Here is a 23,956-nt window from a genome sequence, read left to right on the forward strand (position 1 = left end):
CCAGCACCAGTCTGCAGGCAGAGCTGCTCTCCCACTGCTGCCTTTCAGGTCTGACCCTTTGGCCATGTGAAAACACTTACTTACCTCTGAGAGCAGATGAGGTCCCAGTGCGTCCGGGACAAAACTTACCCATTCTGTGCTCCTCCAGTGTGGGAATTCCAGCTGAATTCCAGCTGAATAGAGACATGCTCTGTGTGGCAAGAGCTGAGGATGTGCGGCTATGACCAGCTGTGGAGCTGGTGCCTTTAAGATGCCCTGAATTCAACTGCATTGGCAGAGAAGCCTGTTTGCAATAATGATCTGGAAATCTCCCCTGCCTTCCCAGCCTCCTGTGGCTGGGCATCACATCTGGTGCTCGTGCTCAGGGGCAGTGAAGCTGCCCAGGAAAGCTGGTGGTTTCCTCTTGGTTTTCCTAGCAGCCTCAGGCAGACAAAGCACCACTTCAGCTTCTTGGTCTCGTTTGAACCTCTGGATTTCTTTCTTTCCATTTCACCTTTCTGCCAGCTGGAAAGCACAAACCCATCTTCCTCCCACCGGGGTGGTTTGGTTAATTGACCTGCAGGCTTAGCTGATAAGGCGCTCTGAAGCATTATATTTTGCCATGCTTACACTAAAAGGGAAGGAATCAATGCAGAGCCACACAGAATGAGGCTGCTTCTCATCCTGCAGGGAGATGTTATCTCTGTCGTCTGATCGCATTCGGTCCAGCACAAACACTGATCTTTCTCTGCCTTCATCTCCCCCTCCATCCCCCCTTCCCTCTCATGTCCAGATGCTTCTGCCTTGCAGGACCAGCATGGGCAAGGCTGATCCTTCATTCCCAGGGCTGATCTCCAGGTCTCATCCCCCTTCTCCTCCTTCTGCATCCAGGAGCTCCCTGACCCCAGGCTGTCATCACAGTGGAAGGGGTCCCTGCCCGTGGCAGGGGGTTGGAACTGGATGAGCTTCAAGATCCCTTCAACCCAAACCAGTCTATGGGCCTGTGAAATGAATTTACACATCCTGCTTGTGCAACACTTGAGAGAATGAAGGAAATGTGTAATTATTGACCAAGGTCAGCTTTTTAGGGTGTTTTTTTGCAGGAAGCCCGTATGTAAGACCAAAAGTAAGATTTACTAAAGCAATTTGCCCTCAGCACTTTTCCCGTATGCTGCTTTGTTGTTTCTGCCAGAGAATCCCCCAAATCCTTGTTCTGATGCCCTCAAACACACTGCCCTTGCAGAGGAAGAGCATCCCTGTCCTGCCATCCTCCTGCAGCCCACCCTGCACTTACCTGGTGACAGCAGAGGATGGGGCTGGGGAGCAGGAGCGGCCCGGGGTGCAGAGTGCTGCAGGCAGGCACTGCAGAGGGCTGGGGAGCTGCCTTTAACCCAGAGCAAACCCCACGGGGCTCACCCGGAGCACAGCGAGTTCTGTGCTCTTCAGGGATGAGACACCATGGGGCTGGCTACAGGCACGCTTCCCTGCCTTTGGAAACAGAGCAGTGTGACAGAGGGGGCGAGGCAGGTTTGGGTGAGGAAAACAGAAAGAAATTGGGTGAAAAATGTGTATGCAGAAAATGCCCTTGCTCTGTGAAACCTCTGCAGGGCGGGTCCTGGGGCCTTCCCCCTCCTGGGTGCCCCTGTGCAGCTCATGGAGCAGATGATCCTTGAGGTCCTTCCAACCTAGGACCGTAGGATTCTGTGATCCTGGTGCCTGCTGTGCTCAACCTCCTTCTTCAGGGTGAGAACCAAACAGGTACAGAGCAGGATCCTGATTTCAGTGACAATCCCTGGTGACAGAACTGCGCCCAGCTCCTGACTTCCCTTGCCTTGGATTGGTGGCTTTGGAGACAGGGGATGTCCTGCTCTGACTCTGCAGCGTGCTGCCCTAGCCCTTGGCAGGCTCTCAGCCACTATCACAACACAAATAGCAATGTTTTATGACTGCAAATTGTCGAGCAAACACACTTCATGCAATAAGCACTAGTGCTGTCATAAAAGGCAACACGAGCTCATCCCATTGATGGCTTTATGGATGCGGTCAGAGCCCTTCAGGAGTTAACGCTGAGCTGGGACTTGCTCCTTTCCCTGCAGTGCATCCCAGTGCACCCCAGGCAGGATGAGACAGACAGACACTATAAACCGCTTCCATCTACTATTCACTTTTTCACTGTGCCTTCTTTTTCTGGTATTTATTCACTGCCTATAATTTAGGAAATTATCTCTGGGAGGAACAGACAAACGCCACTTTGTGGAAGCAGAAATTTCCAGCACAAATCTGATTAAGAGCTTCATTTCCTGAGTTAGGAACAAATTAACTCATTATCCACACACCACAAAGCAAACAGTATCTGTAATAGCAGCTCAAGATGGGGGGGGGGGGGGGCTGTACTGGATGTGGATGGGAAGGGCTTGGCTGTAGAGGGGCTGCAGGGGTGGCCAGGAGGGAGGTGAAGGGCTGCCATGTGCCAGACACAGGACACAGATGGTTCCAGCTACATCAGTAACAGACCCATCTCAGGGTTGTAGAGTGGTTAGAACTGGAAGGGACCTTAAAGACCATCCAGGTCCAGCCTCCTGCACCAGAGCTGAGCCAGACAGAGGTGCTTGTGGAAACATGTTTAGGAAAGGGCAGGAAATGTCAGACCAAGAGAGGAGTGAACAGAGAGAAACGGCACAGGGAACATGGAGGGCAGAGCAATAGGAGGTGCTCCATGGTGGTGGAAGCACTCCCACTAGGGGCTGTGGAGGACCCACACTGGAGCAGGCACATCCCCAAAGGGACTGCAGCCTGTGGATCAGCCCATGGACCCCTGGAAATGAGCAAGAAGGAAGGAGCAGCAGAGAGGAACTGCTGTGTACTGCCCCTGACCTGCAACAGCCATCACCTTCCCCAGGGCATTGAGTGATAACAAGGAGAGGAAAGGAGTCTGGAGTGAAGAAGTGACTGATGCGACTCTGCTGCTCCCAAGGAGTCAAGTTCTAAGTCCAACACTCATTAACTCCAATGATAACTCAGATAACAGCTGTTTCTGAGTGGGAATGGACAGGTCATACACAATGCCGGACAAAATTAGGGCTGTGCTTTGCCAGAGCAGCTCAGTTTTAATGAATCTATATTGAAATTTACTGTGCAGTTTATCACTTCATAGAATCATAGAACCATAGAATGGTTTGGGTTGGAAAGGACTTTAACATCATCCAGTTCCAGCCCCCTGCCGTGGGCAGGGGCACCTCACACTAAACCGTGGCACCCAAGGCTCTGTCCAACCTGGCCTTGAGCACTGCCAGGGATGGGGCAGCCACAGCTTCTCTGGGCACCCTGTGCCAGTGCCTCAGCACCCTCCCAGGGAAGAGCTTCTGCCTTATCTCCAACCTGAACTTCCCCTGTTTCAGTTTGAACCCATCACCCCTTGTCCTATCACTGCGGTCCCTGATGAAGAGTCCCTCCCCAGCATCCTTGCAGCCCCCTTCAGACACTGGAAGCTGCTCTCAGGTCTCCACGCAGCTTCTCTTCTCCAGGCTCAACAGCCCCAACTTTCTCAGCCTGGCTCCATACGGGAGCTGCTCCAGCCCCTGCTCATCCGCGTGGCCTCCTCTGGGCTTATTCCAACAGCTTCATGTCCTTTTGATGTTGAGGACACCAGCACTGCACCCAGTGCTGCAAGTGGGGTCTCATGAGAGCAGAGCAGAGGGGCAGGATCACCTCCTTCGCCCTGCTGGTCACGCTCCTTTTGAGGCAGCCCAGGATACTCAGCATTGCAAAGTTCTCCCACAGTCCCCCATCTCTACTACTCTGGGTGTAGTGCTTTCATAAAGAGCTTCATCCCAACGCACTTCACATCCTTCCCAGCACGCCCAACGCCTCAGCTCCCTGCTCAGCTGAAGTGGCAGCCTCCCACAAGTGTGAAAAATCACTATTTATTCCTTCTCCTTGGCCACGGTGTCTGGGCTGGAGGAAGGGAAGAGCTGCTGAGAACAGCTTGGGGGGAGCAAGCAGGGCCCCAGCGTGGGCAGTGATCCACCCATAGAACATGAGTTGCTGGACGGGGGGATTTTTATCTGGGGGGCTCTGATTGCAAAAGCCAGGTCAGAGGTGCAAGAGCCACAGAGGTACCGGGAAAACAGCCCAGACTTTGTTCTTGTGGCACATAAATTCGGTGGACCTGCAAACAGAGATCTGCTTTTGTAAGAGCCCACATTCATAAACATGCCAGCGGTGCCGCAGAGCCCACTTTGTATTCTGAGACCTGGAGGAAATAACAAGGTAGATGGATTAATTCAGCAGAAATGTTGTGGGTTTCATCCTTTCTTCGCGCTGCATCTGCAGCAGTGACCTATGAATCAGACCTCGCCAGCAATACATCACTCAGGCAACAGAAACCACGTCCAAGTCGTACGAGGACAACCACAATGGAAAAGATGGGGAGAAAATCAGTGCTCGCAGGTGTTTGTGCTCCTCTCCATGGACTCAGGAGCTGATCCCCTGACCCCACAGTGTGCACAGGGCTGGAGGAAGGGGTCAGTGTGGAGGGGGGAAGGCCCATGCAGCAGGTTTGTGCTCCAGGATGGTTTGTGCCTGTGCCTGAGGAGTAGGCATCACCCCCAGCGAGGGCCAGCACCCCGAGCCCCACTCTTTCCCAGTTGCCTACCAATGCAAGGTGGTTTTGTTCCTCTTCCCCCCACCCCTATCAGTTAAATGGTCCAGCAGCATCAATAGCTCTTGGAGAGGACCTGAGCGCTCCTCAGCTCATTCCCTCAGCACACAAAAGGAGAAGAAACGCAGCCTGTGCATCTCAAGCAAGAATACTGATTACCTCCTGCTCACCATCAGCTCAGTGACTCAAAGCTGGCTGCTCTGAAACGTTTCCACTGCTACATAGGCTGACCTCTGGACTCAGCATCCTCGTCAGCTTGCTAAGCAGGACCCGCTGCTTGCTGTGGGCAGTGAGCTGCTGAAACGGAGCCCGCACATACGTACAATCCTCTCCCAGGTCTCAGGTCATTAATATGGAAAGATCTGTGAGAAGAGGTGGGAGTTGTCTGAAGTGGATCACGTACATCCTGCAGAATTAATGTGGCTGGGGTTAGTTCCCGTGGGGCCATGAATTTGTGCATGGATGGGAGGCAAGGAGTTAGATTGTCTTGAGAGAAAATGCAGTGAGCACCCGGGCACAGACCAAGGTTGGAGCAGGGAGCATCCCCTTGTCCTGAGGGCATCCTGCCCTGAGCATTTCATGGCACTTGTGTGATCAGCCGCCCTGTTCGTGCCTCAGTTTCCCTGCAGGAGCTCTGCCTGTGGACCAGCACGGGGGAAGCCTCTGATCCCTCAGAGCCTTTCCTTGGGACAGGGAGCAGGGCGCTGTGCTTGGGAACAGGACAGGATTCAGAAGCAGTTGGCACATTTCACACCCCCCGAGGCTGGAAACAGGGCAGGAGGGGAGGACAAAGAGGGGCTGGATATTAGGACATGGGCAGGACATCTATAAGGGCCATAGGGACTGGCCAAGGGGAATGGCTTGAACCTGCCCGAGGGGAGACTGAGCTGAGCTCTTAGGCAGAAGCTCTTCCCTGGGAGGGTGCTGAGGCGCTGGCACAGGGTGCCCAGAGAAGCTGTGGCTGCCCCATCCCTGGCAGTGTTCAAGGCTGGAGTGGACACAGGGGCTTGGAGCAAGCTGCTCTATGGAAGGGGTCCCTGCCCGTGGCAGGGGTTGGGAATGGAGGAGCTTTAAGGTCCCTTCAACACAAACCAGTCTGGGAGTCTATGATCTGCTTGGGTTTGACACCACACACAGTGGGGTTTATGGGAGAGGGGGGAACAGGAGGTAGAAACTGGCCATCAAGATGTGTCCATGAGAGGCAATGTGGCAACCAAACCTGTGCGTTAGTGACGAGAGAAGCGCAGAGCAGGACGACGCAGATATGGGAGATGCAGGTCCAAATACCTTCCTCCTCTCCTCTGTGGATGCCAGGCTCTACACAGTCCTCAAGATCCTAAGGTAGAGACCAACAGACAACAGATCCAAGTCCGTGATGAAGAGAACCACGATGATCACCTGTGGTTCATACATGACCTCCCCCCTCACAGACTGCAAGGACAGGGGATACCTAAATTAGGTCCAAAGGATCAGCACCCATTTTCAAAGCATTCCCTAAAGTTCATGGATGCTTCAGGATCCCCAGATGAAAGGGGATATTAAAGCCCAGCCCTAAGAATCCACTTGTTACCTTGTGCCCCAGAAGGAGCGCAGTGACACTGGATCCAAACCCAAAGTGAGTTTTACACCGCCAGGATGAAGCCCGAAGGACACAAGCACTGCTGAGCGTATACCAGAACACAGCTGCTACCCCCGGAGATCAAATCTCCCCTGGTTATAGACCCGAGATCTCTTCGGTGCTGCTGAGACACGTAACCCCTGCAGGGGCAGAGAGGAGCGGGTTTGCTCACAAAGCATTGCTATTCCTGCTATTCCCAGGCAGCAGTTTCTCCTCTGTGGTGATTCCACCTGAGGCCCCAGCAGTGAGTGATTGGGCTGATGAGGTTCCTCGGGTGCTATAAATGCTTCCACACAGGTCCTTGGTCAGCCTGAGGGGTTGCTTGGTGGTATGAGGGAGCAGCAGGGCTTGAAGGTGGTGTGGGTACCACAGGTCCCATCATCTGGGTGAGAGGGGTAGGTGATTTTATTCGTTCAATCTGGTGTTACACCAGGGTTTTGAAGCAAGGTGCCAAGCTCTGAGCCAAGCTCAGAGCAATCCATCCAGAAAGGCACTATGCAGATACCTCAATACATCAGTGGCCTTCAGCTCTTCCTGAGTTAGGAGCTACTTTATTAGTTCTATGTATCCCGCATTGAGCGGCTGTTGTGGTACAGCACTGCCGGTCAGAACCTCGCTCCGCTTCCTGCGCAGGTCACTTACAGCAGGGTTAGGCATCGGGCTGCAGCCCCGTCCTTGGTGAAATAGATTCAGACAAGCTGTTATCACATAGGTGGAGCATGTGCTAGCCCGGGCGCCTGGGAAGACCTGCAATTGCCTGACCATAGCTCTGGCACTGTCCTTGCTTGTGCAAACCTGAAGAGGATGGCAGACACCACGAGGAAGGTAATAATTTGCTCTTCTCCCTTCTAGAAAGGACAAAAGGCACGAGGTCCAGTGAGACACAGGCTTGACACTAGGAGAATGCTCTGAAACAGATGATTTGAGGAAAGGGTGAAGGGTTTGCAATGGGTTGTGCTCGTTTCTTATCAGAGATCACTTCTGAACGAAGCTGTGGCTGCCCCATCCCTGGCAGTGCTCAAGGCCAGGTTGGACACAGGGGCTTGGAGCAAGCTGCTCTATGGAAGGGGTCCCTGCCCGTGGCAGGGGTTGGAGCTCGAGGAGCTTTAGGGTCCCTTCAACCCAAACCATTCTGTGATTATACTGGGGCAGGGATACACACAGGATGACCACTCTGGAATCATGGAATTGTAGAATCTAGCTCTATTAAACCCCAAAATCCAGGGGGGCTTTTTTTTTGTGGCAGCTGTGCACTGAGCAGGAGGGCTGGATGGCTTTTAGCACCATTGCATCCACATGTGGTTGCAAAAGGAGCTGGCTGTATGGTTTTGAGGGGCTCAAGCTGCATGGCTGGGAGATTTACAGTGTCTAAGGATTGCACACAATGTTAAGTGTATCGTATCTGGTAAATTCAATGGCTGTTGCTTAGCAGCAGAGGCAGATCTGGCAGAACTGAGTGAGAAAAGAGTTTAAGGCTCAACTTGAAGCACCAGCAGCTCTTCAAACCTTACAAAGTCAGGGGAAGCTTTGCCAGTACGGAAGCAATTAAAGTTTTCAGCTCAGTGTGCATTGTGTTCAGTCCTGAGCATCTCATGCTCTGAGGGGATTTTAACCTGTTTCACTGTTTATAAATAAATCACAAGTTTGCAACAAATCTAATGGGAAGCTGAGGTCAAGGCGCCTCGTCTCAAAAATCTTCTGGATTTGACTACTGCAATGAGCAAAACTTGTGACTTTACCAGTTACTGCTACTTGATTGCACAAATAAAACTCGATCAGCTTTTCTTGCCATGGTGGTAGGAGAGGTCCATGCGAGGCTGATTGAGTTTGGGGAGATGAAAGAGAAAACCTCAAGGTGTGATGCTCTGTACAGGATGTGGCACTAGATACCTGTCATTGTGTGTGTGTGTGCGCACAGGATCTGGGGGCACCTTTGCTGGCACAGGGCACGTCAAGAGGAGGATGCAGGGAATATAGAGGTGGTGTAAGGTGGATGAAACAAGTGCAGGGGGAGCAGCTTCTTTGCATGACCCAAATGGGCTGGTCAGAGACTGAACCAGCAAGGTTGATTCCTTGGCATTTCTTGTGTTGAAGTGCACCCAAGAAACCAGACCCTGCTAAAGGAACAGGACTGGTACAGCATGCAATGAACACGCTGAAGAATCCAGGAAGAATGGCAAAGGCTCTGACCACCCCACCCAAGTCTTGGAAGGCAGACGCAGGGACTGTGAGAATGATGAACCTAGGTCCACTGTAGGAGAGGATCTGGTTCAAGACCATCTAAGAACCTGAACGTGCACAAGTCCATGGGTCCTGATGAAATCCACCCGTGGGTCCTGAAGGAGCTGGCGAATGAAGTTGTGAAGCCACTGGCCATCATATTTGAGAAATCCTGGCAGTCAGGTGAAGTTCCCGGACTGGAAAAAGGGAAACATAACCCCCATTTTCAGGAAGTGGAAAATGGATGAGCCAGGGAACTACAGAGCAGTCAGTCTCACCTCTGTGCCTGGCAACATCTTGGAGCAGATTCTCCTGGAAGGCATGCCAAGGCACATGAAAATCAACAAGGTGCTTGGTGGCAGCCAGCATGGCTTCACCAAGGGGAAATCCTGCCTCACCAATTTTTGGTGTCCTCAGCATAAAAAGGACATGGAGCTGTTGGAACAAGGTCAGAGGAGGCCACGAGGATGCTCAGGGGCTGGAGCAGCTCCCATATGGAGATAGGCTGAGGAAGTTGAGGCTGTTGAGCCTGGAGAAGCTGCATGGAGACCTCAGAGCAGCTTCCAGTGTGTGAAGGGGGCGACAAGGATGCTGGGGAGGGACTCTTCATTAGGGACTGTAGTGATAGGACAAGGGGTGATGGGTTCAGACTGAAACAGGGGAAGTTTAGATTGGATCTAAGGAGGAAATTCTTTCCTGTGAGGGTGCTGAGGCACTGGAATGGGTTGCCCAGGGAAGTTGTGAATGCTCCATCCCTGGCAGTGTTCAAGGCCAGGTTGGACAGAGCCTTGGGTGCCATGGTTTAGTGTGAGGTGTCCCTGCCCATGGCAGGGGGTTGGAACTGGATGATGTTAAGGTCCTTTCGAACCCTAACTGTTCTCTAAGAACTGAGTCTGATGGTGGTTGAGCAGCATTATTTAATAACCTGGTAGCTTTATTATACCAGATGAAGTACAGGTACCGCTGCCCAGAGCAGCACGTGGGACTGGAGATCAGGTGCCTGTGACAGAGAGGAAGGAGGGAGGATCTGCTTTCTTTCCAAGCACAGGATTACAGGATCTCGGATGTTTGGCCTTTCCACATAGGTAACCCTGCCACAAGACACATTTCCTGCTGGGCTGTCTTCTGCCTCCCTGAATTCACAGCCAAGGTACCTGGCCACAGACAGTCCTCTTTGCAATCAACTATTACGAATAACAAGTCTTGGCAGCATCTGTATTGGCTTTGCAGTGTTTGCCCTTACCTTGCAGATAGCAATGATTAAAATGCCTCTTGGTTTGTGTCATCTGGAGGACTCGAAGCAGTCTGGAAGAGATTAAACTATTTAGGGGTCAAGGAAGTCAAATGTCTGGAAAGCCGAGGAAATGAAGTCTGGCTCTTTGGTGCACTGAGGAAAGCAGGGTACAAGCGCCTGAGGAACATGCAGCTAATTTCTGCACTGCCAGCGGCTGATTTAACCTTGTTTCCCCTGTAAAACAGGGACAGTCATAGAACCATGGGCTGCTTCGGGTTGGAAAGGACCTTGAGATCATCCAGTTCCAGCCCCTTGACACGGGCAGGGACGTCTGGCACTAGCAGATCTGGTTTGTATCGGAGAGGTGTGCTGGTGACCACAGTCCTGCTGAGCTGCATCCTCAGAGTGTTCTGGATATTCCCCCTTCTCCCACCTTTGTTTTTTGTACTGATGGCAACTAAATGTGCTCAACTTCTACCTTGTAACTCCCAGGCTATGGAGGGGAGGATGGAGGTAACAGCCAGAGGCCAGCATGGGAGAAGAGGTAAGGCAACCACAAATGTTTGGGTGAGGACCCTGTGTGTCTGCCTCTTGGCAATGGTGGGGCTGAGTGTACCTGGGTAAGAGACAGGAGTGTCACACCATGGAATATCTCAAACTGGAAGGGACCCATAAGGATCACCAGGTCTGTGTGCCTGAGAAGACGGGCAGGGGTGTTCTGTCTGTGGCTGGAGTCCACAGCAGGGCTTGTTTAAGCTCATTCCTTTCTCTATTGGCATCGTCTATACCAACTTTCCCTGTGTCTTCCCTTCCAGCTCTCCAGCCCTGCCTCATGTGCTACCCAAATCACTCCAGTCCCTTGTCCTTCATCCTGACAGGCATCCCTGGGCTGGAGGATGCTTAGTTCTGGATCACCTTCCCATTCTGCACCATGTACTTTATGGCAGTGCTGGAGAGCATCACGCTCCTCCTCGTGATTAGGATGGGCCCAAACCTGTGCTTGCCCATGTTTTACTTCCTCTCCATGCTGGCTGCCATTGACTTCGTGCTCATCACTTCCACCATGCCCAAGCTCCTGAGCATCTTCTGGTCCCGTTCCCATGACATCAACTTGAAGGGCTGCATGGCCCAGATGTTCTTCATCCACAGCTTCTCCATGGCAGAGTCAGGGGTCCTGCTTGCCATGGCCTTGGACCGATACCCGGCCATCTGCAAGCCCCTGCACTACTCTGCCTTCCTGACTGGCCCCACCATTGCCAGGCTGGGTCTGGCCATTGCGTGTGCGGCGCCTTGGTCCTCACCCCCCTGACATGCACGGTGACCACCCTGTCTTACCACGCCCCCCGCATCATTCCCCACTCCTGCTGCAAGCACATCTTGGTGGTGAAGCTGGTCTGTGGGGACATCCGGCCCAGCAGCACCTATGGGATCACAGCTGAGACTCCATCCTCATCACTGTCTCCTACGTGCTGATCCCGAGGGTGGTCACAGGCTTGTCCTCCATGGAGGCTGGTCTCAAGTCCTTTGGCACCTGTGGCTCCTACACTGGAGTCATCCTGCTCTTCTACCTGCCCGGGCTCTTCTTCTACACTCAGCCCTGGGGCCGGAGCATCCCTGAGCACCTCCACATCCTGGCAGCTGATAACGCCTCCCATGATCAACCCTCTCATCTATGGGATGAGGGCCAGGGGCCAATCCAGGAGCGGGTGCTGAGCCTGCTCTGGCAGAAAGGGATCCAGCCTCCAGCCCAGGTCCTGACCTCAGCCCATTGCTAATTCCAGGTGACAAGGCATGGTGTTTGGAGCAGGGAATGACAGTAGCAGGATGGTCCCTTCCTCATCTCGGCCAAGCCCTCAAAGCACCACGGAAAGTTTGACTGGTGAAACATTCTTTTTAGCAAGTGAATTCTATGTTCCTGTTCGTAATGGAAAGATAAATTGAGTCTAACTGTTCCGTATCACCTCAGTTCTGTATCACTTCAGCTCTGCATCACCTCGGCTCTGTATCACCTCGGCTCTGTATCACCTCGGTTCTGTATCACCTCGGTTCTGTATCACCTCGGTTCTGTATCACCTCGGTTCTGTATCACCTCGGCTCTGTATCACCTCGGCTCTGTATCACCTCGGCTCTGTATCACCTCGGCTCTGTATCACCTCGGCTCTGTATCACCTCGGCTCTGTATCACCTCGGCTCTGTATCACCTCGGCTCTGTATCACCTCGGCTCTGTATCACCTCGGCTCTGTATCACCTCGGCTCTGTATCACCTCGGCTCTGTATCACCTCGGTTCTGTATCACCGGCTCTGTATCACTTTGGCTCTGTATCACTGCTTGACTCTCCATCTCAGCTCTTGATAAAGACTGTTTCCACTTTGGGTTCCTTGTTGTCCTGGGTTCAGCAGTAGCAATCATTTTCCTCCTTAGCAGCTGGTAGCATTCATCCTCCACGTGTACCCTTTTCACCCCATCCATTTATCTGCTTCTTTCGGATTTATTCATTAGTCTCTAGCAGCTGCCTGGTCTTGGTGCCTGGCTGTGAGGGGGACGTGCGGGATGTGCACACTTACACACACTCATCCAGATCCTGCAGCAGTCACAAGAAACCCGCTCACTTAGAACAGGGTCTCCAGGTCACACTGACGCCCTGCAGAGTCGCGTGAGGTTTTGTTCTGTCTTCTTAAAAACACCAAAGCAGCATCAGCTGTGAAACATTGTTCCACGGCTTTCTTACCCCCAGTATTTAATGAGCCCCCCCCCAATGTTCTGTGTTGTCTCTTTTCCCTAGGCGTGTAAGCACGTGTAATGAGAGTTTGGGAAGCTCCAGCCTGGGGGTGAGGAGCAGGAGCGTGGATTAAAGACGGGGAGCAGAGAACAGGGACTGAGCTCCTCTTGTTCTCCTCAGCAAAGCTGTACCTGAATTTAGCTACGATGAAAACTCATCTCCTGACAGCACCCACAGACCCGGCTCTGCTTGTGCCTTCAGTGCATGGAGATCAAGGCGTGGGAGTCTGGTCTCTGAGGGAAGTCTGAGGTCCTGCATGTGTCCTGCACTGAGCTAGAGGGGCAAGGGGAGACTTAAAAGGAGCTGTGGTGAGCACCAGATGAGGCTGGTGCGTACAGACTCAGTTCTTCCAGTGCCTCCTGCCTGCTGCCCTCGAGTGCCCTCTGAACCGTGTACAGCCCTATTTCCCAATAACACCTCCCTTGACAGCAGTACAATCTGCACACCGCCAACAGACCCACAGTACAGCGCAGCTCCTCCTGCCCAGCTTGGATGCCAGACCCTTCCAAGCCAAGTCTCCTGGTCCTGGTCCACACTGGGGCTGGGAAGCACCAGTGGTAGGTGCCCTGCTTGGGGCCTGCCAGGCAGTGGATCTGTTCTCCAGCTTACAGGGTTTGCCTCCACTGTAATGGCCTGATGCTGACCAGGTAGGATGCGCTGCTCCCAGTGTCACACAACCATTCCCTGTATGCAGCCAGGCCTCCTGCAGCACTTCCCATCCCCTTCAGGGAAGCACAGCAATGCTTTCCTTTCATAGAATCATAGAATGGTTTAGGTTGGAAGGGACCTGAAAGCTTCCAGTGCCTAAAGGGGCTGCAGGAAAGCTGGAGAGGGGCTTGGGACAAGGGATGTAGGGACAGGCCAAGGGGAATGGCTTGAACCTGCCCGAGGGGAGACTGAGCTGAGCTCTTAGGCAGAAGCTCTTCCCTGGGAGGGTGCTGAGGCGCTGGCACAGGGTGCCCAGAGAAGCTGTGGCTGCCCCATCCCTGGCAGTGTTCAAGGCCAGGTTGGACACAGGGGCTTGGAGCAAGCTGCTCTAGTGGAAGGGGTCCCTACCCGTGGCAGGGGTTCGGGCTGGAGGAGCTTTAAGGTGCCTTCAACCCAAACCAGGCTGGGATTCCATGATCAGCAGGCATCCTTCCTCACCCATGAACTGCCTGATGCAGCCGAGGCTCAGGACCTGTAGTGAGATCCCACCTCCCTGCCTCGCTTCTTGTACAAACACTGCTTGGGGCGTCAAGACACATCCCGGTTGCAGGGCTGGTTCTGAGTGCAGACAAGAGTGGAAACCCAGAGTTTCCAAAGCATTTTGCTCTCTCTGGCACAACCAAAGGGCTTTTTCTCCACTTGAGATGCACGTCTCCAGTTTACATTCTGGGCATTGGTCTCATGGGCACCGCCAGGCTCTGGAGAGCACCAGCACCCTGAGACCCAGCGGGGTGATGCTGAAGGGGAGAGGTAACGACACAGGAGGAAGCAGTGTTGACAATCTCCATCTCCTCAGAGGACACAGCCTGATCTCTGGCTCTTGCGTCTGCTGTCCCTCAGGGAATTCCCAGAGGCTGGATTAATACCCACACTGCTGCCCACGAAGATGTGCTGCTGCCCATAGAGGTGTGCTGCTGCCCATATAGGTGTGCTGCTGCCCGTGGAGGTGTGCTGCTGCCCATGGAGATGTGCTGCTGCTCATAGAGGTGTGCTGCTGCCCATAGAGGTGTGCTGCTGCCCATAGAGGTGTGCTGCTGCCCATGGAGATGTGCTGCTGCCCATAGAGGTGCGCTGCTGCCCATGGAGATGTGCTGCTGCCCATAGAGGTGTGCTGCTGCCTGTGGAGGTGTGCTGCTGCCCATAGAGGTGTGCTGCTGCCCGTGGAGGTGTGCTGCTGCCCATGGAGGTGTGCTGCTGCAGGTGACAGCCCTACAGGTAAGACAGGTAGCTGGGCTCGTCCTTCCCCTCCGACCGGGAGCAGAATCTGTGCTTCAGCTGCAGAGCTCCCCTGTGCTGCTTTTCGCCCTCCCAGGCCAGCACAAGCCATGATCAGGGCTCTTCACTGCTGCTGCCACACTGAACCCTCGTGAGCCAGGCCCTGGTGTGGAACAGAGCTGCTGGAAGCAAATTCCTTCTTGCCTTGGCTGCAGGCACCCGGGGCTCTGGGTTTGGACACATGTCAGTGCCTGCAGGTAGGTGGCCACGGATGCTCCTGTGCATGAGGGCTTCATGTCTGAGGCACAGCTCCTCCGGGCACCCTGTGCCAGCGCCTCAGCACCCTCCCAGGGAAGAGCTTCTGCCTAAGAGCTCAGCTCAGTCTCCCCTCGGGCAGGTTAAAGCCATTCCCCTTGGCCTGGCCCTACAGGCCCTTGTCCCAAGTCCCTCTACAGCTTTCCTGCAGCCCCTTTACACACACTGGAAGGTTCCCATTGCTCCACTGACTCTTCCCTGGATGTCCAGAGCCACTTGGGATGCCCCCCGGTACCCGAGGCATCCCTGTGGGAGATGCAGACCATCACCAGGGTCCCAATTCACACCCATTTAGCCCAGGTGAGTGCTCCTGTCCTGACCAGGCTTTCCAGCCAGCAGCTCCTGCAGCAACCCCAGTCCTGGGGCTGAGCCGTAGTCAGTGGAGAGTTCAAAGCCCACAGATCCCAATGCTCTGTTTGAAAACTCCTGATGCTCTTTCCTCAGTTGCCTCCCAAAGTCTCCTTGGTTCCCACCCCGAACCTCTGTCCCTGCTGCTTCCACTGCAGCCCCCCGGCCACGTCTTGTGTCAGTTTTACCCTACCTGACCTCCTGGGGGGGCTTTGCCCACGGGAATTGCTCCATGCTGTTCCCGGCATGGGACCTGTCAGCCAGGCCCCCCCTTGCTGCTGGCTGTGAAGCTGCTGGTGCAGGATCCTGCAGGCAAGGGCAGGGCGCTGGGGTGGTCACCACTTGCCTGCTCCCGGCCACCACGGGGGGAGCAGCAGCAGGAGCAGGAGCAGGAGCCCAGTCTGGGCACAAATACCTGGGCAGATGCTGCTGCCCAGCGCTCTCGGGCTCTGCTCCTTGTCTGCCCGGGCTGGTCCCTGCAGTTTCTCTGTTGACTTCAAGCTCCTCCCAGCAGAACAAACCCCAGGAACTCATCTTTTCCTCTTACTCCCACCCAGTCTTGCAGGTTTCTCTCACGGCTGAAGGACAGAATGAAGCCAGGGCAGCAAAAGGCCTTTTCATGATCACATTTATCATTCCAGAGCACTTTCTGAGGTCACGTTTTGCCTTACAGACCTGGAGGAACTCCCCGTGCTGTGCCCATTGCAGGAACCCGGCTGCTCAGGTACAAGCACTGTCCGAGGGAAGCTGGATGCTGACCCGATTCTCTCCTCTTGCAGCTCATTTTAAAGTGCCAGCTGAGCAACCAGTCAAGAACTGAGCCCTTCCCAAGCAACAGACTGTGGCAGCCCCTTGGTTGTTCCTGCTGGCACCCCCTGAAACATGAACTTCTTCACCTCATAGGCCCTTTGAGCCATCACATCCCATTTATTCACCATTCCTGATCCATTCCCCCAGCCACCCATGTTCTGCTGTGGTGCTCCTGCAGCATGCAAGGGACTCACCCTCAGCTTTGGAATCCTGACTTGGCTCTTGCACCAATGCAGAGATCCCACAGTTCCCCCCTTGGCTGTGCGCATCGCATGGCTCAGAAGTGGGCTCCCTTGGTTTAAGCACAAAGCCACATCCGCCCGCATGGCTCCTGATCCCTCCAACAGCAGCTCCTCCTCTTTCACCCTTGTGGGTGTCCCCCTCCTGGAAGCGTTCTCCTCCGGCCTGGGCACCCTTTTCTGCTCAGCCTATACCATCGCCTTGCTAGGAAACGGAGCGGTGCTGCTGGTCATTGGGCTGGACAAGTCCCTGCGGGAGCCCGTCCACTGCCTCCTGGCCATGCTGGCCGTGGTCGACGTGGTGATGGTGACGTCCGTCGTGCCCAAGATGCTGAGCGTGCTCTGGCTCAACTCCACCGAGATCGGTGGCACGGCCTGTTTTGTGCAGATGTTCCTTGTTCACTCCACCACGTCGGAGGAGTCGGGAGTGCTCCTGGCCATGGCTGTGGACCGCTACGTGGCAATCTGTCACCCCCTCAGGTACCGAGCCATCCTGAGCCACCAAACCATTGCCCGCATAGGCCTGGCTATTGTGCTTAGGTCCCAGCTTTTCATGCTCCCCTTGACATGGATGGTGACCAACCTCCCCTATTGCCATTCCCGTGTAATTCCCCATTCCTATTGTGAGCACATGGCCGTGGCCAAGCTGGCGTGTGCAGACCCCAGACCCTGCGAGCTTTACAGTGTGGTTGGGTCCTCTCTCATAGTGGGGATGGATGTGGCTCTCATTGCTGCTTCCTATGGGATGGTCCTTAACACTGTCCTGGAGAAGCAATCGTGCTGGAAGGCGCTGAGCACCTGTGGGTGCCACATCTGTGTCTTGCTGCTCTATTACATCCCTGGCATAACCTCCATCTACGTGCAGCATTTCGGCAGCACCATGTCCGTGCCTGCACAGGTTCTGCTTGGTGATCTCTACCTCACCCTCCCCACCATGCTCAACCCCATCATTTACAGCATGAGGACCAAGCAGATCCGTGGGGCTCTGCTCAAAATGCTCTTTTCCAGGAAGGTTCGGGCCTGACGCAGGGTCAGTGCTTTCCCAGGTGTTTCCGTCCCTGCAGAGACAGCACCAAAATTCCCATTAAGTGCACATGGTGAACAGAAGCAATGAGAGGAGGAGGGAGAACCTCCATAAGCACATGAGGCCCCAATCTGTGATGGGAGTTATGTGGGACTGGGAGCATGAGCAAACATGAGCTCCTATTTCCCTTCCCTCTTCCCAGGTGATTCAGAGAAGTGAGAGCCACCTTTGAGTTTTGAGATGTTCCTGATGCCATCAACACCCCTGTGATTATTTAAATGACATTTCAGGGCCTCAGGTATAACTGTGTCAATACACAGATTCCATCCCAAGTGGGGAAATGTCTCCTGTGTTGTCTTCTTTAGTCTCTGCTTGACTATCAGGGCCAGCAATGGGAGACTGTCACCGCTGCAGACGCGATGGCCACAGAGGTTCTCCTCCCTGGGCCTCTCTTGCACAAGAGGCTCATCCTCCCTGAGGGCAGAGCAGCTTCTGCACGTTCCTGGGTCATGATGGAAGCTGAGCATCCCCAAAACCGAGCTCTTCACAGCGTTCTGCCCATCCAGCAACTCACAGCAGTGGCGTGAGGAGCCTGGAGCGGGGAGACGCTCAGTGGGGTCTAGCTCTGTGTCCTGGTGGCCACAGCCTGAAGACGTGCAAATAAACACTGGGTCTGTTTGGAGACACTCAGCAGTCCTGTGTCTGCTTGTGGTGGTGAGCAAAAGTACCTGACCAGCAAAATCCAGGCTGCCTGGGGGCCTGGAGCACAGCGGGCCTGGGTCTGAGTGTGCTGAGCCCAGTTAGCTCCTGCTGCTGCTGGACCTGCTGCACCCCAGACACCTCTGAGCCCTCAGAGCCAGCACCTACATCCAACAGGCTCCATGCAGGAGCTGCAGCACCCAACCTTGCTGAGACTTCCCTGGTGCAACCTGCTCTAGTGGAAGGTGTCCCTGCCCGAGGCAGGGGCTGGAACTGAAGAAGCTTTAAGCTCCCTTCAGCACAAAGCAGTCTGGGATTCTATGATTGCCCAGGTGTTGTGCCAGGTTATGTGACAGCTCCCATTAGGATGTTTAAGATAAGCCAGTGATGAAAGAGAAATGAGAATTCAGCAGAAGTGAATGGCCTCATCTCAGAGGTGCTCATGGTCCTCTGCTCGAGGAGAGGAGCCACGACCTCCCTTGGGTCTGAGGGTGGTGGAAGAGCAGAGGGTTCAGCTCGGGGGACTGTGTCCATTAACACAAGGAATCAGAAGGGAAGCACTCAGAGATGGCGTGTTTCCTCCCACAGCAGGGAGCGGGACAGCCCCCGTCCTGCTCAGACGCACTCGGGGTAGAGGTCCACACAGTCACCACCATCCCCTTCCATCACTGCACTGAAAGGTGCTGGTGCAGCATCATTCCTCTGCCCTATTTCAGGTGTCAGCTTCAGGCTGGGATGAATACTGCCCTAAAATCACTGAGACCATGGTTATGAAGGCAACCTGGAGGACCAGCTCCAGGCATGGACTGGCACCAGGTCTACAGCAGCCACCTGTGTTTGTTGGGATGAATCCCACCCAAACTGTTGTGCTTAGTCCTCATTTCTACATTAGTTTAAAAACTAAGCTCAGGGAAACACCTTCAGCTTCAAAACAGGTTTGGCTGGGTCATTCCGTGCTTCAAAACCTTTTCTTCCTGCCTTTTTTGTGATTATTTGACTTTCTGCTGGACTTTTCCTGACATCTTGAAACAGCTTTGACAGAATGTTTGTGCTCCCTTGAAACTGCTTTTACTGTGGAGAAATTGCACATTTCAGCCTGCTGCTGGGTGAAATGGGAGCCTCGTGGGGGCAAGGACAGTTCGTGCTCTTTGGACGGAGAGACTGCAGCTCCTGGTTCGGCACAGCCAGAAATGAGCCTGCCCGTGCACTGCTCCAGGCAGAAACACAGGGAAGGTTTTCACTGCGCTGGAGACAGCCGATGCCTGCCGGACTCGGTCAGCTCCTGACACCCACCACTTGGAAAGGAAATGGGACGAGAGAGAGCTGAGCTGGGACTAAGGCTGCTGTCCTCCAACCCCCCCCCGCTGAGGCCATTACAGAGGGTGCCTGGGGAGGGCTCCGGGTGCTCCTGGGGATCTCCATCCAGGAGGCTCCCGCCGGCATTGCCTGGGGCGATTTATGCCCCTGCACACAGGAGATGCTTCCTCTCTTCTCGGTGTGGGCATCCCCAGTGGTGGCAGCAAGCAGAGAGCAAGGTGAGTGCCTCTATGGCAGGACGGGCATCAGCCAGGGCACGGAGACAGCTCTGGGTGCCAAAGGAAGGGAGGTTGGTGGGACGTCGGTATCTGCCCTGTCTGGTGCCCAGGGTGAGTCAGTTGGGAAGAGGCAATTGCTGGGAAATATTTTTAAAAGCAGTTTTTTAAGCTTTTGGAGTTTTTTCTCAACTGGAACTGGGCTGCAGAGCCCTGGTTTGTGAGTATTTGTTAGGTAAAAATAGGACTTGAGTTAGGAAAGTGAACAAGTAGATCCCAACCTTTTAACCAAACCCAGGCACTGCTGCAGAAGAGTCAGCTTGGTTTCATCTGTACGGATGAATCTATAACATCCAACCCAGCCTTGAACACTGCCAGGGATGGGGCAGCCACAGCTTCTCTGGGCACCCTGTGCCAGCGCCTCAGCACCCTCCCAGGGAAGAGCTTCTGCCTAAGAGCTCAGCTCAGTCTCCCCTCGGGCAGGTTCAAGCCATTCCCCTTGGCCTGTCCCTACATCCCTTGTCCCAAGCCCCTCTCCAGCTTTCCTGCAGCCCCTTCAGGCACTGGAGCTGCTCTCAGGTCTCCCCTTCAGGAGCCTTCTCTTCTCCAGGCTGCCCCAGCCCAGCTCTCTCAGCCTGGCTCCAGAGCAGAGCTGCTCCAGCCCTCACAGCATCTTCATGCCCTCCTCTGGACTTGCTCCAACAGCTCCACATTCTTCTCATGCTGGGGACTTGGAGCAAGCTGCTCTATGGAAGGTGTCCCTGCCCATGGCAGGGGTTGGAACTGGATGAGCTGCAAGGTCATTTCCAACCCAAACCATTCCATGGCTCTGTAGTTCCATGAAGGACTCACTCTGCTGCAGCAGACAATTCCCACTGCCCCTGAGGCGTCTGCGATGAGGAGGGAAGGGACGGAGGGGTTGAGATGGGGAGAGCTCAGGCTGGAAGATGTGACAAAGGAGACAAAGTGTTGTGGGAGAGTGCAGGGACCACTCCTTCAGTCTGAGGGTTCTGCATCCAGCCCGAACTGTGAGGAGCGCAGATGATCGAAGCTGCAGGGAAGGAAGCTGGTGGCTCCACGGGCCCGGTGGTGTGACCCCAATGCGCAGTGCTGATTTTTCATTGAAGTTCCATTTCCCAGAGTTGGGGAACTTAAAGGCAGAGGGAATTCAGACAAGGAACCTGCGGAGTCGCTTAGGAGGTGTCCTGAACAAGTGCAGCTGGGGGCCAAGCTCCACTCCACACTTGCAGGAAAGGACAGATGTAGCCAGGGGAGGGAATGGAGCACCAGGAGTCACAGCCAAAGCACCATGGATAGGGTGAAATGAGGGAGCTGGTCAGGATCTGATGGGAGTTAGAAGCTGTTAGGTAGAGAAACCACATAAAAGCAGATGCAAACATCTGCCTCTCTGCATGGAGAAGAGAGGTCCATGGCCACCGGAGGGAAAGGCAGTCAGAACTCCAGCTGTAACGTTAATTTGGTTGATTAGTACCTGAGAAGGATGTTGAACAGAATGGATGTACTGCTAGGAACAGAAAGCAAATAGAGCCGTGGGTCTGGGTAGTCTGCACAAGGGAAAAGCATCCCTGAGGTGGCCAAGGAGGACTTCGGCCTCTTCTGTCAACTTCTGTGAGTCCTGGCATGCCACGGTCACTGCAGACGCTTCCTCAGGCCATTACTTGAGCGAGCAGGAGCGATGATGTGATTAGCTGCAGATTGCTCTGCCTGACGTCAATGCCCAGCAGAGCGCCCAAGAACTTAACAGGAGATTTGGTCAATAAAGAATTAAAGGATTGGAATCAAATGAAATTAAAGCAATCAAGGTGGATTTGCAGGAAACAGCCCCTGTCAAACAAACCTGATTTCGTTTGCTGATGGGACGGCAAGTTTAGTTAATCATCACAGAGTTATCTAACAGCAACGTGTCTCCGCCACGCTGCTCCGAGCTGAGGGGCTGGCACAGCGCAAGGCCTGGGGAGCATCAGCAAAGGGGGTGAAGAGCTGGGTGATCAGTAGCCCTCAAAAGGAAGCTGTCAGAAGCATCATCACAAAAAGCCTGTGTTTCTGCAGCAACGCTGCAGCGGCTGGCCCCACACTAGTAGTGACTGTGGGACTTTCAGCAGGTGTCCCCAGATTCAGCACAAATTGTGCCTTAACTTGCCTTTCCCCAGCATTATTTATGTAGAAGAGCTTAGAGAGATGCACAGGCTTGGGCCTTCAAAGGAATTGTCTGCAATAGCTAAATACCAGAGTATTTAGCTACTGGGGGTAGGGAGTAGAGTAGGGAGCAGAGACTCTGGCAAGCAGCAGACGGAGGTTGAGAGGCTGACGCTGGGACCCAAGGGGCCCGGTGCTGGTGCATGAGGGAAATGGAAGAGGTTTTATTCTTTTCAGAACAGGTGTTGTAATCTTAGAAATGTGCAGAAACCTTCCCAGTAAGACAGAGTGGAAGAGGTGAGGGGAGAGGAGAATTTGCAGTGCTCTGGGTCTTTACCAAGAATAACCCCTTGGTCATGGGAAGTACCTACCTTCATGCAATGAAGGGGCCATAAAGGGCTCTCTGGCCAAGCACAGGAGGTAGAGGAGGATGCTGTGGCTGGGAGGAGCAGACAGGTAATGTCAAATGGGAAGAAAACCACATGGTTACAACCATGAGGATAAGTAACTCTTGAGGCAAAAGTGAAGAGATGGAGGTTCTCATCTCTGGATGCCCACAAGCCTGCAACACTGCAGTTTCTTCCAGCAAAGCATGTGATAGCAAATCCCATGTTATTGGGCTGCAGAGAGGCAAAAATGGGTGTAAAACGCCAGTGTTTGTGACAGAACACCGCTCTGCTTTCATTTGGCACTCGGTCTCCATGGAGGAGGGGTAGCACCACTTTAATTGTACCCTCCTGACTGCAGCTACCAGCTAGAGGCTGGCAGAGGTGCTTCTGTCCCCTTAGTGCCGGGTGACAGCTTGGAGCATCACTGTTCTGTCTGCAGTTTCTCTCAGCCCAGTTTCACCACGGACGTGTTGTCTCGGTGCAGCTTCTGCATTGACCCAAGGCAGCAGCAGGATGGAACTTGTGTGACCTGCACCTGTATGCTCAGTCTTCATCCTGAGCCGGGCACAACGAGGGAGGACCCTTGCAAGTCCCCGCAGCAAGTCCTTAAGCCCTGCCATTGCACTGCTCACAAAGGGTGGGCAAAGACCAAACAGCCTGGGGTCATTATGCCCCAGTTCTGCCCACAGCAGGGCAGGACACCATGTTGTCAGCCTTTAGACAGCTCATAGAACCCCAGACTGGTTTGGGTTGAAGGGACCTTAAAGCTCATCTGGTCCCAAACCCCTGCCACAGGCAGGGACCCCTTCCATAGAGCAGCTTGCTTCAAGCCCCTGTGTCCAACCCGGCCTTGAGCACTGCCAGGGATGGGGCAGCCACAGCTTCTCTGGGCACCCTGTGCCAGTGCCTCAGCACCCTCCCAGGGAAGAGCTTCTGCCTTATCTCCAACCTGAACTTCCCCTCTTTCAGTCTGAACCCACCACCCCTTGTCTTATCACTGCAGTCCCTGATGAAGAGTCCCTCTCCAGCGTCCTTGTAGCCCCCTTCAGACACTGGAAGCTGCTCTGAGGTCCCCACGCAGCTTCTCTTCTCCAGGCTGAGCAGCCCCAATGTTCTCAGCCTGTCCCCATACTGGAGGTGCCCCAGCCCCTGAGCATCCTCGTGCCCTCCTCTGGACTTGCTTTAACTCTTCCATGTCCTCCTTAAGTTGGGCATACCAGAACTGCACATAGGGCACCCAGGTATGCTTATGGCAAAAGCTAGAGGTAAATCAGAGGGGCTGGAAGGAGAAGCCAAAGGGAAGGTGGCCACTTGGATGGCCAGGGCTCTCCAGTGATGTGTCCTCTGGAAAGCACTGAGCACAGCATCAGTTCAAAGCCCTGTCTGTTGGTAACACGTTCTCAGGTTTTCCCCCAAATGCCTGCACCAGAACTTGGTGATGCTGCAGAGCTCCCCTGGCAGCAAACCCCAACCTCTCCATCATTGTTCCAGGGAACGCAAGTGGGGAGCAGAGACTTATCTCACCCACCTGGGCCATGTCAGCCACCAACCACTCCAACACCAACCGTTTGCCTTTCCTCCTGATGGGCATCCCTGACCTGGAAGCTCTCCACATGTGGATTTCCATCCCATTCTGCTTCACGTACGTCATGTCCTTGCTGGGAAATGGCATGGTCCTGCTCACTGTGGCGCTGGACAAAACCCTCCACGAGCCCATGTACTATTTCGTCTGCATGCTGGCTGTCATCGACCTCATCTTCTCAACTGCCGTGGTTCCCAAAATGCTGGCTGTGTTCTGGCTGGATTCAAGGGAGATTGCTTTTGAGGCCTGCTTCATCCAGATGTTCTTCATCCACACATTCACCGCAGTGGAGTCAGGGGTGCTCCTGGCAATGTCCTTCGACCGCTATGTTGCCATCTGCAACCCCCTGCGGTACCGCACCATCCTGACAACCTCGAGGACCCTGCAGATAGGGCTGCTGTCTCTGGCCAGGGGCGCTGGCGTCATGACCCCCCTGATGTGCCTCC

General features: G+C 54.2%; 4 protein-coding genes across 4 annotated transcripts in view; all 4 read left to right on the forward strand.

Moving 5' to 3' along the window:
• Nucleotides 1-23,956, forward strand: part of NUP98 (nucleoporin 98 and 96 precursor) — a 304,506-nt gene that overhangs the window by 101,188 nt on the left and 179,362 nt on the right. The gene's annotated exons all lie outside the window — the stretch shown is intronic.
• Nucleotides 10,545-11,424, forward strand: LOC133283371 (olfactory receptor 52L1-like). Its single transcript, XM_061480068.1, is given in 4 exon segments — nucleotides 10,545-10,991; nucleotides 10,994-11,146; nucleotides 11,149-11,353; nucleotides 11,355-11,424. Coding segments are annotated over 4 exon segments (777 nt in total). The 5' UTR covers nucleotides 10,545-10,642.
• On the forward strand, nucleotides 16,212-17,449 carry LOC133283365 (olfactory receptor 52I2-like). Its single transcript, XM_061480063.1, has one exon. The coding sequence runs from the start codon at nucleotides 16,213-16,215 to the stop codon at nucleotides 17,149-17,151; it is 939 nt and encodes a 312-aa protein (XP_061336047.1). The 5' UTR covers nucleotide 16,212; the 3' UTR covers nucleotides 17,152-17,449.
• LOC133283372 (olfactory receptor 52K2-like) overlaps nucleotides 23,464-23,956 on the forward strand; it is a 1,029-nt gene continuing 536 nt past the window's right edge. The window contains exon 1 of the mRNA XM_061480069.1: nucleotides 23,464-23,956. This exon is cut by the window's right edge and continues 536 nt beyond it. Coding sequence (XP_061336053.1) covers nucleotides 23,464-23,956 — 493 coding nt within the window.

Source organism: Pezoporus flaviventris, unplaced genomic scaffold (genome assembly GCF_033815535.1).
Source record: "Pezoporus flaviventris isolate CSIRO_AGI_PZ_B2104156 unplaced genomic scaffold, CSIRO_AGI_Pfla_v1 ptg000168l, whole genome shotgun sequence".
Taxonomy (NCBI): domain Eukaryota; kingdom Metazoa; phylum Chordata; class Aves; order Psittaciformes; family Psittacidae; genus Pezoporus; species Pezoporus flaviventris.